This window comes from Propithecus coquereli, unplaced genomic scaffold, assembly GCF_000956105.1.
Source record: "Propithecus coquereli isolate 6110/MARCELLA unplaced genomic scaffold, Pcoq_1.0 Scaffold439, whole genome shotgun sequence".
NCBI lineage: Eukaryota > Metazoa > Chordata > Mammalia > Primates > Indriidae > Propithecus > Propithecus coquereli.
Genome location: NW_012150163.1, coordinates 202,938 through 218,732, shown reverse-complemented (window position 1 = coordinate 218,732; position 15,795 = coordinate 202,938). Strand labels below are relative to the sequence as shown.

Sequence of the window (15,795 nt, the reverse complement as noted above, 5' to 3'; positions counted from 1 at the left end):
GGCTAATGAGTTCATCCTTCTCTGCAAGCAGGCCACCTTCTGTAATGAACCGTAGAGCGGACGGTGTGATCACCGTGATACCATCTCGGCCTGTAACGCATTAATCCTCCAGTTCCTAATGAACCTGTACACACGTTACCTGATTTGATTTCTGCATGTGACTTTTGAAACCAGGTGGACAACTTCAGTCACGTGGTACAAGTGCAGGCACCGAAGCAGGTCTATTTAGCTATTGTGAGCATGTTTTATGCTACGAACATCTCAGAGACAAAGGCCACAAGGTTTACTGCCTACGAAGTCCCTCTCAGTGTAAGATACTCTTCTCTTCAAAGTAAATATCCAATACCTGAGACTACCTTCCCGAGTACACCTGGAATTAAGAGGTCTGTTAGAATCTAGGCAATGTTCTGTTTAATCCGATGCTGCTATGGTTTCAGGGATCTACTCTATACCTCCCTGCACATAAAAGTGTTACGTTCCCTGAAGGCGGAGGCCGGGTTTCATGCTGTTTGGATTCTTCCATATTGCCTAATACCGCTGGAGAATGATCTAGTCAGCATGCCTCTCTTGCTGGCGCAGAATATCACCAGGTATGAAGTTTTAGACCAAATGAAAATTGTCTTCCCTCCGCAGTTGTCCCTTCTGCTGGTACAGTTTGTTTGTTAAGCTGTCAGGGCATGATGAGGGTGTAGGTTAGAAGTGCAGATTTAGGGAGATTGGGCTTATTCTGTCCAAATAAGAACTGAGGGAAAAACAAGCTGTTCTGCTTTTCCACATTTCAAACGCATTTTCTTGTATCAACACAAATGCGCACTGCATCCTAACAGACAGGAGCATTTGCATCTACTTCTTCATGCTTGGGTTTTACAGTCCAGGGCATGGGCTTATAGGGGCTGGGTACGGAGGCCACGTGGCTGGTCTTGAGGCCAGGCAGAGTCCTTTGGGGCCTTTCCAGGCAGGGCTGCGGGTGGGGTGTGCTATTCTGGGGAACTAAACTGGGTGCTGTTGGGTGTGGTTGTGGAAACTGCCGGAGGCCACCTTCTTTGTAAGAGGGCCAAGGTGTGTCTACCGGACGGAGCAGCTGCCACCCTTCCAGGCTTGGGTTTCCAGCGCTCTGTGATGCTGTGTCATCAACCACGTATGCTTCCCATAAACCTCACTTTTGCCTAAAACAAACAAAAGTCCACCGACCAACGGATATCTGCGGGGGGTGGGGGAAGCTCCTCTCTGAGGTCACCCCCGCCTCTAATCCCGGATCCCTAGAGATTATGAAGCAGCCAGGGGCAAAGCCCACGCTGGTGCCTGTCCTCTCCTAACCCACCCTCCGCCACCCTGTGGCTGCTGCCCCAGCCGGGTCCCGAGCCAGCCCTCACCTTCAGGAGGGCAGAAAGGGACACAAGGAAAGCAGGTTTGTAAAGTTATGACACATTTTCTTTGGTGAAAGCTGCAAGTGTAAATTGTATCGATGCAAGAACAATGCCTAGAACACCATAGAAGCTCTTTAAATATTAATCTCAGTTTTTCCATGGGATCCTTTGTGCCTGGAAGTCTGCTTAGCACCTACCGGTGGTGCTCAGTGCATCTCCGTATGGAGCAAATACTGCCCTGTGCTTGGGAAGCTCGTGGCAAATACTTACAAAGAACGAATACTATCTTTTCTGAAACTCTAGAAAATTACTACATTTGCCAGTATAATTTCAAACAGAAGCACAATTGGCTAATTTTTCTCTTTGAGATATGGGCCTTAGGTATAGTTTCTACTGCCTGGAGAGGAATCCTTCATTATACCATAGAACCAAAGATATTAGAGGGTACGTTTATGTGAAAACCAAGTGCAGTATGGAGCTGCCATCAAAGCCGCCAGACGCCAGCCACATACAGAGACTGAGCACGTGAAAAGTGGCCACGAGAGGTGCCACATATGGAAAACACACGTACGAATTCGAAGCCTTAGAATGTGGGGAAAAATGTAAAATATTTCATTCACAATGTTTATATTCATGTTAGAACGATAGGATTTTGGATATATTGTATTAAATAAAATATATAATTATATCCATCTGTTTCTTTTTAATTTTTTAATGTGGCTACTGAAGTTTTTTAAACTACATAGGTAGCTCATGTTGCATTTTTTATTAGCACTGCTGCCGAGCATTATACAAATACAAAAGCAGTATTATAACCCTATTCTAGACATTAAAATTATGCAGAGAAAAATTAGGAATTTTAACCTTGTCTCTAGAAATAAAAACTTCACCTGCACTGGAGCAAAACACTTTGAAGACAGAAAACGTGATTGCCTTCTTTCCATCCTTACAACGAAACAGTCTTTGTGTCTTTACGTGAGCTAGATAATCATTAGGTACAATTTTTGCTTTGAAATAATCAGCAAGACTGTTGGAGAAAGTCACGATGACGAGTGCTCTGGAGAGCTGCACGCAGGCGCCCTCCGTGTTCACTCCTCGTTCCCAGCCCTGACGTGGCAGACGCCTCCTGCTGCCGGCCTCAGGGACCAAGTAGAGATCGTCACGTGGCACCAACCCGACAGGACACAGAACCAAACCCGAGGGGCAGAGGATGGCAGGCTGAAGGGTGCGTGTGCTCGTGCACATCACCCGCGACAACGGTTCCCACTGCCACAAAGACACCGGGACACAGCACGTCCCTCTGATGGTCAGACACACCAAGCCATTTCCCTCCCACCTATATGCTCCTATGTATGGCTGGGGACCAATGAGATTAGATGCTTACCACACTCCACTCACTCCACTCCCTGAGCCCAAGAAGAAATACAACAGTACCTCTTGGATAACAAAGGACAGAAATCCACTCTCTCTTGCCACCCTCGGTCAGCGATTTCTGGTTACGCTGCGATAGGCATGACCCGGGGAATCTTCAACGAAAATGCGTCAGGATCGATCTTTCCAAGAGGTTTTATCAGTGCACGAATCGTTTTCAAAGCATCACAATATCCTTCATAATACCTATTCTATTACTAGTCTTCGCAGCATGCGAAAGCTGGGCTGCGAATGCTGCCCAGCTTTGCGGCCTTGGTAGCGCACGGTGGGAAGGGCGGGTGGTGAGAGCAGGAGAGTGTGTGGCTGATAGAAGTAATTGATTTGTGGCTTACTAATTTTTTCCCAAGGTCACTCTTATTCTTTATAAATTGATGACGCCTCTTTACAAGACAATGTAAGAAAATAACTGGCATTTCTGAGTATATAAAGAGTGAGCATGAGAGTCACCAATAATGAGTCCTATGTCATTAAAAACTCTCACACATTTCTGAATACAGCCAGTAGTACATAATCTCTGTGAATATTTTCAATGCCAACAACTAGGGAAATTGAGGCCGCAAGTGTGGATTCTCCCACAGGGTAAAGCTCAGATAAAATATTACTTTTTCAAAATTGTTTTCATTTCTTTTTTTTACTGATATATAATAGTTGTACATATTTTGGGGGTACACGTGATATTTTGATACCGGCACACAAAAAAATGTATAATGATCAAATCAGCATATTATTATTAGAACGTCCATCACCTCTAACATTGATCTTTTCTTTGTATTGGGAACATCGTAATTCTTCTAGCTAGTTTATCTGAATTCTCTGGATACTCCCAAAATTCAAGACAACTGGATTAGCCCACAAGCTACTACAGAATTAAAAGCCATTATGAGTTTCTTTCATGAAGTGAAAACTTGAGTCAAAAACACTCATAAAGTCAGTGTTTCCCGTCCTTGGCATTCATTTGCTAAAACATGTCCTACGAGCCACTGCGAGGTTCACAGAACTCACAAGCCAACCTCTCCACCACGGGGGAATTTATTTCCTTTAGTATGTTTACTGGGTTCAATTACTGTCTGTTACTTTAAGTATAATTTCTTCATTCAAGCAAAGTCAACACAATTATACAAATCTGAAATTTTCAACAGAGATATTACAATATAAAAAATAAACCAATCGGCCAGGTGCGGTGGCTCACGCCTATAATCTTAGCACTCTGGGAGGCCGAGGTGGGCAGATTGTTTGAGCTCAGGAGTTCGAGACCAGCCTGAGCAAGAGCGAGACCCCGTCTCTACTAAAAATAGAAAGAAATTAGATGGACAACTAAAAATATATAGAAAAAATTAGCTGGGCATGGTGGTGCATGCCTGTAGTCCCAGCTACTTGGGAGGCTGAGGCAGGAGGATCGCTTGAGCCCAGGAGTTTGAGGTTGCTGTGAGCTAGGCTGACGCCACAGCACTCTACTCAGGGCAGTAGAGTGAGACTCTGTTTCAAAAAAATAAACAAATAAATAAAAAAATAAACTAATCACAAAATCTAATCATACATCCATTCATTACTGGGGCCCTAATTCCTCAGACTGTATAATAAATTTATAATCTAAAACCTAGCATCACTGTGGGAGTTCAATAACCATAAAACACAGAGTGTATTTTGGACACAGTGCTACATACATTAGCTGCCTGATGACGTTGGGTTCCTAGCGGCGTCACTGCTAAGTTATGCCAGCAGCTGAGCTGCAAATGCATTTCTGACAACTAATGCACCACAACTAAGCTTCACGTACCTTCGCACAACTGCGAAGCCACACGCCTGAGTCGAACAGAGTCAGAAACTGCAGACTAATGGCTTCAATGGCACACAGGTTATTATCTGTTCCATTTCCAGCAGCAGTTAAGGAAAAGTGAACTGTTTCACTCAGTGCAGCAAACACACTTTGCAAGAAGTAGATCTTTGTGTCCATGTCACAAAGTCTCTTCTGCAGCCTGACACGTACGGGTGGGGGATGACAGTCAGGACTGGCCCAACTCAGGTCACATCAACACAGCTTTGCTTCTTGCGCAGCCGTTATTAGCCAAGCATCTGCTCAATGTGGACTTGTCTAATGCCGCCTGCGGGTAAGTGGCAGAGATGGAATTTGAACTCGGACCTGTCTGACCCAAGGCTCGTGCTCCCTCCCCAGACCTCAGACTCCCACCGCCTGGGCTCGGCGAGCGGCAGTTCCACTACTTCATTCATCTCTTTGCAAGCAAGCGCTGCACCCCGACACCTTGTACCCGAAATCTCCCTTGGACCAATGTCGCCTCATTAAAAAGCTCTACAAATGTCCCCAAGCCAGGCCCAGCAGAGGGCAACCGAGGCAAGCGTTCTAGAACTTTTCCTTCTTTTGATCTGATCCACTTTCTCCTTGTTCTTTCAAAGCCCTTCTCCCATGTGAGAATTAGAGGGTCAACCCAAATGTTCAAGTCTGCTTTTTCTCTGCATTGGAGAAGGCGGTGTGGTTAGAACTTATCTTTTCATTCCAGAAAGTCGCTTCGGCGGATGGGGAGGACTCCGAGCTTCTGCTTCAACAGCAGCAGCGACAAGCTCTGGTGATGTATAATGCCCACTTTCCAACAGTCCTCCTTTGATCTCTCCCTGATTTTCCTGTTTATCTACACAGTCGGTAAATGAGAGAATGTTCACTTCCAGCAAGACCAGTACGGCGCACGGCTGTTTGCTGCAGCGAACAGTGAACAGTTAACACTCCTGTGTGGAGAAACGGTTTCAGGTGGGTCAGGTGTGGGCAAGGTGTGGGGAAGGGAAGGTGGAAACGACACTTCAAGCATCAGGCAGAGCAAGATGAGTCGGTGACGCAGAGGGGATTTGATTTTCCTCTAGGGCTCTGAAATTTTGATTTATTTGTTCGCTGATTCATTTGATGAATAAATGAATAAAACCACAGAGCCTCAACTTTGTGGGTCATTTACTGGAGGAGGTTTAGAGAGGAGGACACCCTCCATTCCTTCACTGATTCAGTTGGCACGTGGAGGAGTGGGTCCAGCACTGCTTGGTGTTGGAGATACAATAACACCACAAGTTTTGTGTCCTTTGGAGCCTTGTAGCTATGCGTCAATGGATGGTAGAATAGGTACCATATTAAAGTCTAGAAATCTTCAATAGATGGGCCCTCGGTCAGGCGTCCCCCTACTGAAGGAAGAGCACAGTTGAACATCCCGGGCGGATGTCACCACACTTCTCCTGGGATGACCCTGGGTTGACAAGTCAGCCGTGACTTGGAGAGTATGTCCTGACACTCCGCTAACGCTGCCGTCTAGGGACATAAATTCACAGATTCCCAGTTCTGCCTTTTGCAGCAACACAGGAAATAAAAAAGATAAAACTTTATCTCCTCTTCTGATAATATTCAAATACCCTTCAAATGTTAATTAAAGGCATCGCGATGGCATACTTGAGTTCCTCGTGTGTCAGCCATGCAATCGCATTCCCGTAGCCTTCCATCGCCGGACACGGCTCGCAGGTCCACTGTCTGCCACTTCTGGGGGCTCCTACCCATTTATCCCTGACCACTGTCCCCCAGCCCCACTTCAGCCCCTCCGTGTGCTGTGCCCCCGCTCTGCCTGGCACACTCCCCAGGTATGATGGCTGCTTGGTCAATATCTGCACAAGGGTTGAGCACTGAGGACCTTCCTACTGATGTGTCTGAAGACTGCACTAGCTCTCTGGGAGGCCACAGGAAGACAACAGAGACGCTCAACCCGGAGTCCGTGGACAGGGTGACAGGGATGTGAGCCCAGGAACTCAGGTTACGGGAATTTTTCTGGAGCAGATCCATGGCTTTTATCAACCCTCAAACAGGATTCGTAATCCTAGGGTTAATAATCAACATACTTTTGGTTCATTTTAAGCTTGTGAGCACATAAAATTTCCAGATGTTTCAACATCTGAACCCCTCGTGAGCCAAATCCCCAATCCAGACAGGTGATACATACCCTGGGACTCCCCTGCCTTAGACCCTCATCTTCCCACACCTGTTGTATAGCTACTACCTGTGAGGCTATTCAGCTGGAAGGAGAAATTGAAAATTAACTACTCCATACTTCCAAAGCATGCATAATTTATTAATTGTTGCTTACTTTTAAAAATTGGGGAGACAGACAGTTGTAACACCCTCGTTGTTTTCCTTGTTTCACAAGCAACGCATTAAATGACTAAGTAACTCATTAATGACTAAAATAGGAAAGGCTGCTATGAACCACCTACTGCACTCATGGCAGGTGCAATAAAAAGAAGAAATAGCTGTGTCTGTCCACGAGAGGTGAAGACAAAGAACTGCAATAGCCCTCAATGCACCTGGTGTACACACCTTCTCTTTCCTTTTTAAGAGATGGGGTCTCGCCACGTTGCCCAGGCTGGAGTACAGTGGCTAATCACAGGCCTGATCACAGTGCACTGCAGCCTGGAACTCCCGGCCTCAAGCGATCCTCCCACCTCAGCCTCCAGGCTGGCTGGGACTACAGGTGCATCACTGTGCCCAGCCCATTGCTTAACTGATCTCCAGACAGATATTTTCTAATCCATCTGCATTGCCTAATTCCTTTATGTCCTTTGCCATTTCCAGTTAATATCAGTTTTTGAGTTAATCTTCTTAGCATATTATTTTTACCATGTCTCACTCAGGATCGCTTGATTCAAAGCAAAAAAAATGAGGCATGGGGCGGGGGGTGTGTTCTGAATTTGCAATTTGCCAGCTGTGTGATTTCGGTAATTTGCTCAACCTCTCTGAGCTCTATTTTCTCCCGTGTATGATTAGACTGCTGAATTAGATGTGTGTTTTGTGAACCGTGCCCCAGCCTGCCCTCGGGCCCTGCCGACACATCTCAGGCCACTAGGGAAGTGCTTTCGCCTCCTTCCCATGCCAGTCTTGGCTTCTTTCCACTGGAGAAAAGGTTTCTGTTACTTATACAAAAGTCCCCAAATCACTGGGTAAGATGGTCTATAAGATGCTTTAAAACTCAAACCTTCTATGATTTTATAGAACAACCCATCTTAGAATGGACACGCAGGCCCTTAACAAATGCTGAAAATAGGAAGACTCATTCAAATATCACTGTTACATCAATACACATAGTAAGTGCTCACTAAATAGCAGTTTGAAATCTCCATGCCAACAACAGCATTCTGCGATTAATCAACGTTTTCTTGTGCTTTTTATCCCCACGGCAACAGTGTGATGGGCGTTACCCGCACGTCACAGACACAGAATCAGACGTGATTTGCCCACGGTCCCTCAGCTCACGGGGGGAGAGCTGGGGCCAGAGATCAGGACATCCCTGCCAGGGCACAGCTCTTCTCCCAGCTCCCCGGAAGGACTCGCGGTGAGGCAGAGGTCGAGTCCTCCCTGCCCGACCCTCGCTGCCAGCAGGTAGAACTCATCAAATGCATTAATGGAGCTTGCGAGACATTAGGATTCATGATTTTTAATGGTAGAATAGTTTTCACCGGCCAAAGTTCTCTTATTAATCAATCTCTTCTTTAACCGTGCACTACACGACTCGGTGTTGCAGGGACGGAGTGTGTATTTGGCTCATCAGCATCAGAGCCGGAGACTCCAGTTGTCTTAGTCTTCCTAAATATTCCTCTCTCAGGCCATTCCAAGAAATACTAGATAGACAGACAGACAGATACGAATATATATACATAGGTGCCGTAATGTCTTCAAATACCCTGTTGCTTCTAGGTCAACTTGAATTTACTTGTGAGATCACAAACCCTGCCTGCTCTTTGTAAACCAGAAGCTTCCAGTGCCCTATTTTCCTCTACCGAGACCTGACTCGATGAAATAACCACACTCACAGAATGAACTCCTGTGTCCACATCACTCCTCCAGTCTCACCTGTCTCACAAACACCTGTTCTCTCAAGCAAGAACCTGTCAGGCCACGGTCAGATCTCCTCCCTCTCTTCTAGAACTTTACAAACCCTTTGCTGCTTTCCACGGCAGGCTTTATACGCCGTCCGGCTTTGAAACACTCTCAGGGCGTCGTTTCCTGTTTCTGTTTCCCAAGTCATCTCCACCTGCCCCCAAAGACACATTCTGCCTTCCCCGGCAGACCCGGCTGCCCCTTGGTCCAGGCGATGCGGCTGGGTACTTCGCTGCCCGCTTCACCTTCGGCCGTTCCTGTCCAGCTCTCCCCTGCCCACTCCGGCTGTCCTCCCGCTATGGTACCGCCTCATCAAAATAAAAATCTTCTGATCCAACATCTGTCTAATAAGTGGATGGGGTATTAGGTGGGCTATTAAAATTTAAAATATGTTTACTTCCCTCTCCCACTCAGCGACCTGATTTGAGATACATACTTAGTGTTATCATTTTGCAATTCCCAGAGTGAATGCTATAGCAACTTCAAATATTCTAACAAGAAGAATAAAAGCACCACTTGAAAATAAAACAGTGAAATTCGTTCATTAATTTAAAAACATACATCACTGCCATTCAAGGCCATCTCTGTTGCAGATTGATTTCTATAATTAAAGAGAAAAAATAGGGATATATTTTGAATTTGGGGGCTGCAATGCTACATCTTGCCGTGGGTAATCTATTCAAAGGGCTGGACCAATCTCTAAGAGAATGAGTTCCTATTACCTTCGAGAGAAATCTTATCAGCATGTCAGAAGAGGGACTTTGACCCTTCCAAGTGTTTTGAGCGCCTCTCTCCATGACCACTATCACGCCTCGGTTTTCCCGTTTTAATCAGCAGATCTGTGCTGATGCTGTCTGGTCCGCTCCCACCTGCCCGCACTCAGGCGCACACATGGCTACGTTTTGGAAGCCTGCGTTCCAAATTAATGACTTAGCAGCTTGCAACAGTGCTCAGAGTCTCACGCAGTTTCCCGCTGGGGAAAGCAGTTTTTCTTGAGCTCTGGCAGCCAAAGTTAAATCTCTTAAAAGATTGATCAGATACTAGTAAGGGAATAATATACACATTGTGGCTGAAAATTCTATGCGCAAGGCTTTATCATATCAGCGATGTGCTTTGCAAAGCCATCGGTGGAGGGCTGAGGTCAGGATCCTGGCCACCACTTCCAAAAACAGACGGGCGCCACATCAAAGCGGACCCACAACGCCGACTCAGTGTCTGTGCTTGCGACAACTTTCCCTAAGAAGGAATTGCTGAAAATTTCAACTCCTTTACCATAAAATCCTCCTGGGCTTGGACGCCTAGAGCAGCAACAGGACCTGTGACTTCGTGCCTGCCTCATACACACCAGCTCGAGCAGAAACGCAGAATAAACAGGCACCGACGTGATGTACACAACCTATCGGTGATTTAAGGGATGCCAAGATCACCCTCACTGTGACCTCCACTTAATTTTTCAGCCATGAGGTGACTAAATACTTTATTTTTTCTTCCATTAGCTCTGCCATAACTTTGTACTGGAAATTCCGACCATTAATAGTTCCATTTGGTTTCATCCCCAATGGCTACTGTTAAAATCATAAATGCTCTCCGGAGAGTAACAGATTACACCCATCTTATACAATTTTTAATGACGGGATTTGTCTCAGTCAGTTAACCAGGCCCAGGTGGGACAGCGCCGGTGGCAGTTCTGATAGAGTCCAGTACGAGCGCGGGACGGCGCGTCGCAGGTGCGGTGGAGGTCCAAGGCCTCCGTGGGGCGCGGCAGCACAGGGTCCCGAAAAGTCAAGAGAAAGCGGAGCTGGGAGAGGACTGAGGGTAAACTTTCCTGGTGCGATTGCTTTAGCTGGGTGGTTTGTGTTGAGACCTCTCCGCCCCCTTTGCATCTATTTCCCCACGTCAGGGCACGCGGGCTAGGGGGCTACGGAAGGCAGGAGGGGCTTCAGATGTCAGCACGTTCCGAATCGCGATGGACAGGGCTGAGGCTTCCATCGCACCCAATCTGGTGTGGTGCCCACCCCGTGCTGTAAGGACACGCGTGCGCCAACCCTAAAACCTGAGGTAAAACCATTTTAGTTCATTCTGTTTTTCCAAATGAGGCCTGAAACAAGAATACACAACCTTTATCTGTCTGATCTTTTTAAAGTAAGGACATCAAACAATCATTGATCTCTCAAAGCTTACAGAGAATCACTTCCCCCTAAATTATATTCTCTTTCTTAAATTTTAGAACTCTCTATCGACAGACTCACTCCGCCCTTTGTTTCAACGCGAGAGGGTGAATGATGTCTGCTGCACAGCCAAATCCGTGAGTGCCAAACACAGGCCTGGCTCATCCCCACTAAAGATAACAATGCCACAATTTCCGACGAGGCAGGAACAGGGTGACTGTCCGTTACCGTAAGTGATCAGCCATTGCTTTGAGTTTGGGCTGCACCAAGAGCCAATCTGGGGCCCTTTCACCCACGCCCCCCTCCAGACTGTCTGGACTTTCATGAGGTGACTAAATATTCAACGGCACTTGCTGATCGGCGTTCTTGAATATTAATAGACTGTGACGTGGATCCCAGAAGACTGGGAACTGCCCGGAGGGCCCAGAGCCCAGTTCAGGAGGGCTTCAAGCTAGCCGCTTGTTCCCTAGCCGTGTTTCTCTCTCTGGTGGTGAGACCCAGCGTCTCTCTCTGGTGGTGAGACCCAGCGTCCCTCTCTGAGGACAGCACACACCAGCTAAGCCCCTCCCTCTCCCCACAGACCTCGGGCTGCTCCCCTCAGCCTGCCCCCGGTCTCATTGCGGAGGTCTCGTCTGCATGTGCTCTCTCCAGGTACCCACAGCTTGAGTTCTCCTCTCACCTCTTTCACCCATCAGCCCTTCTGCAGCCAAGGTACATTCCTCTTCCTGCTTGCTCTGGAAGTTCAGGAGTCCTAGATCTACTGCTACACAATCATAGGGACCTGGTGCTCCTATTCTTCACTCAGTTCTTCAAGTCTTTTTACCCAGCGAGTCTTAGATTATTTAGACCATGCATAGAGTAGAATTTAGTTGACATGAGTACAGTTGCTGTATCCAATGTCACTTTTTTTGGAAGTGTGAAAGGACCACCTCTCCTATCAGGATTCATCAATAACATCATGTTTGCACTTCCTAATATCAAATCTTGTGTTTCTGGGTTTCCATCCACTTTTTTTCTCATACCGCATTTACCTAAGTGCAGATTCCTCACGTTGACTTTTTTCCTTAACATGGTTACATAAAAAATTTAACTCTCATGATAGTTAAAGCCAGATCCTCCGTTTCTGTACCGAATTTCACTGTTGCAAGAAGCAACAAGATGGAACACAAAGAGCACTGGACAGGAACGTCAGAAGTCCTGCTCCGGAGTCATTTCCCATGTGCCCTTCCGGGAGGTCACCAAATTTCTCTCTGAATTCTAAGCTACATGCATTAGAATGTCCCCTCTACTGAATGTGCTACTTATAAAATTCTGTCCAGTTCAAAAAATTCTTCAGTAATGACATTACTATTACAAATGTTCAGATAAATAATTTAACCTATCAGTCAACACTAGGTCTTGGGCCCCATAATTTAATAGGAGAATAGACATTCACGGGCTATCTGTTAGGACTTGGACACCTTGCAGAAAACGGAGAAGCTACAAAAAAACTTATTGTCACATACACAAGGCATGATCAGAACAGCTGATTTTCAGGTCTAAGAAAGTTAAAATGTGACCGAAGTTAACATACAGCAAAAGATCCAAGTTAGTCAATAGAATATAGATTTCCTCAGAAGAGGTTTTCTGGAGATCTTTTAAGGAAAGGCATATTCTCATATATTTGTGAGATTCCTGAGCACGAGAGGGTAAACAAGGATGTGGGGTCCCTTCCAACTCTGTGACTTTGTGACACATGAGGTGTGCATGTGCTCATGTGTGTGCATGTGTGTGCACAGACATCTACACACATGCACACACACATACAGAACATGCCACTAAAATGTGAGCCCAAGTGTGCTGCAGCCCAGTGGAAGCCTGGGGGACTCACCTTCCCATCTGCTCTCACTCAGCAGTATTACCGCTCACTGCTTTTCGGTTTCAAATCATTTGAAACAAGGAGAGTATGTATTAAAATAAATTTGTACTGTTATTTAAGGGAAAGATCCCTTAATTTGGTTCTCTAAGGAGGGGTTGAGTTTGCATGTAAGAATACACTGAATTGAAACCAAACTAGCCTTAGCTGTTTCTGGTTCTTTCACTAGGCTTAACTCTGTGTGCAAGGGGAAGCCCGATGCAGACCACGCTGATTCCGTTTTTACTGAGGAGTCTCAGTACCATCTGATTGGCTTCAGAGCCAAAGGATGCATTCAATTGATTTAGATTAAAAGATCCATTTGTTTCCAAACATCTCTGGGCTGATAATACTTCACTGAAAAATAAGCTTTAGCATCTCCAAAAAGAAAGAGAAATGGTCTTCTGTAAGTCAATTCTTGCTGTTAAGATCTCAGCCAAGGTCTCCTAGAGGTATACATGTTTTAAATGTGAGATCTTCAGCCTCCATCCCATTTGGCTTCTCTTATCCCCGCCCTGGCTTCGTGAAGTTTTCAGGGTCAAGAAGACGCCCCTCTGAGAATGGAGGAAAAAGGACCCCAACTGCATGGAGTGAGCACAGCTGCTTCTGGGTGTCCCACCTGCACTCTGCAGCCACAGCTGCCTCTGGTCTTCAGTTTTATACCAGGTCAAGCCTTCCTCAAGTGAAGCAGGTTCAAGGACGGGAAATTTCCAATGACGAAAGGCATCATCTCAAACCAAGAGCTCATACAGCCTCCCAAACCCACACCCTAATGAGCCATCTCCACTTTGCTGGCATGCCGAGGCATCTGACAAAATAAGAGCGAAATTATACAGGAACCAGGGAATTTCTTATGCATAGCACAGATTGAGCTTTTGACTCCCAATCCTTGGGTTTAGACCTATAAATAGCAATCTGCTCTTTTCGTAAGTATCACCTCTGTCCCATGGTCAGAAACGCTACCTGAGTCCTCGTTCAAGCCTCTAAGGCTAGCCCACGTTGACTTCATCCCTAGTGAGGGAGAACTGTAATAATAGGAAACCCACTTAGTTATAGGATGCTAATTTGGGGTGGAAATATTTCTTTATAGAGAGAATGTTCTGTAGAATTTTCGAGGAAGAGGGATTGGTTTGTCTGTTTTGAACCTGTCAAGCTATACTAAGAGTTAACCCTTTAACCAGCTCTCACACTGAATATAAGAATTTTTAGATGCCCAAATTTAGAAAATCTTCTTCAAAGAAGAAATAAAATTGTATTTAAATCCTTTAGATGACGATGATGACAATAATGAGGGTGATTAGCTAATATGATGGCCCCTTTTTTTAATCAAAAAATGGGCTTTGGCAAGATGACCCCCAAAATGGAGTTCACACTAAATATAAATCCAAAGTTGGCTTTATGTATGTCCCTGAATAGTGGATGGTGGGAGTCTGTCACACAATGTCCCCAATGTGGCCCTTTGCTTTCCTGAACTCTAGAGAGGTGTCCTTTCTTTGCCCCGATCCCAGCAAATGAGACCGACAGGCAACCCTAAAATAAATAGGAGAAACCAGCATACGCTGTTGATTTACCAGGCTTGAGCAAACTGCTCCCGAATCTCCTGGAGTCTCCCAGGATCTATTTTAATGATCTGCCTGAGGTGAACTAAGCAGTGATTAAAAGCCGAGAGCCCTCAAGATGTGCTAAGAAGGGAACTGCACAGTCCACAGGAGTGGCGAAGCGCGGCTTGCTGATTCACCTTTCCGCCCCTCTGCCCCAGCCTCTGCGGACGGTGGGGCGAGGGCGGCTGTGCCACCGGGACCCCGGGACCTTCTCTGTCCCAGCCACCCTGGAAACCTGGTACTTCCCACCTGAGTCCTGCTATACATCCTCCAGCTGGTCCAGCAGGGAGAGTTTGCTCTCTTCCCACCCAGGATGGGCAGCGTCGGTCTGTTCATACCTTCAAATATCACTTGAGGAAAAGGGACACGAGGCGTATGGAAAAAAAACGTCCTTTAAACATAGCCCGTTTTCTCTTAACTTGTCTTAGAAGCAAAGTCCTGTTGGAGGGTCAGAATAAGCTGATTTTTTTTTTGCTACACCCCTTCCTCCCCTCTCCTCCAAATGACAAAGTACTAGTTGGGAACCTTCACAACTAAGGCATTAAATGAGGCAGCTCCGAAGAGAGGCCTTTGTCCAAAGGTGCTGCACGTCGAGTTTACCTCGCCAGATGCCCCTGTGCGTGCCGGCATTGATGGGGCCAGGGCGCCCTCCCAGAGGGGAAGGGGGGGGAGGAGGGCAGCCCCCGCAGCACTGAGGCAGCAATTGGTGTCCCCTCCCAGCCCGGTGGCTCCGGGGCTACAGGCACAAACAAATACAGAGCCATTCAAGAGATGCATGTTCTCTCTCCCACACACACACACGCACACACACGCACGCGAGCAGGGACCCCGAAAGCAGCATTACCTGCTCCTGCTGCTGCACGGATTTCCCCGAGGCACTCGGGTCCTTCGCGGTGGTCATGGTCCGTGCAGGGCGCCCGCCACCGCCGGCCGGGGTCTCACGCAGAGTTGGGAGCCAGCCGGGTGCAAGGGCGAGGTGGGGAGCAGCGTGATTTTAGTCCATACTTCGGAAAGCACGGCTATTTTGGGGAGGGTGGGGGAGGGACGGCGCGCAGACCAGCCTAGTTCGCTCTCGAAATGCCAAGAGCGGCGGGATCGGAAGAGGGAAGATGCCGCTGCTCGGCGGGGCTTCTCCAATTAGCAACAGCCTCTGCAATCGCCACAGAAGCAACGATACTGCTTAGCAACGGGCAACCGGCGCCGGGTGCAGGAGGGGACCGGGCGGCGCGCCGCCTCCCCGCCGCCGCCGCCGGCCGCGCACGGCGCATGCTCGGGCGCGCGCTCCCGGCTGGGCTGGGCCGGGCCGGGCCGGGCCCGGCCGGGGCGGGCGGGGGTCCACGCGGGACGCCGCCTGCAGCCCGGGACCTTGTCACCCGTCCTCGCGTCTCCCGCAGCCGTGCCCCGGGGGCTGCAGCTGCCG

The 15,795-nt window shown here is 47.4% G+C and overlaps 1 protein-coding gene across 2 annotated transcripts in view; it reads right to left on the bottom strand.

Moving 5' to 3' along the window:
• The window catches only part of DPP6 (dipeptidyl-peptidase 6), a 528,921-nt gene extending 513,373 nt beyond the window's left edge, over window positions 1–15,548 (bottom strand). For both annotated transcript variants that reach the window (XM_012654157.1, XM_012654154.1), the window contains exon 1: window positions 15,220–15,548. In XM_012654157.1, coding sequence (XP_012509611.1) covers window positions 15,220–15,276 — 57 coding nt within the window. In that variant the 5' untranslated portion in view covers window positions 15,277–15,548. The remainder of the gene's footprint in view (window positions 1–15,219) is intronic.
• Window positions 15,549–15,795: the final 247 nt, after the last annotated feature.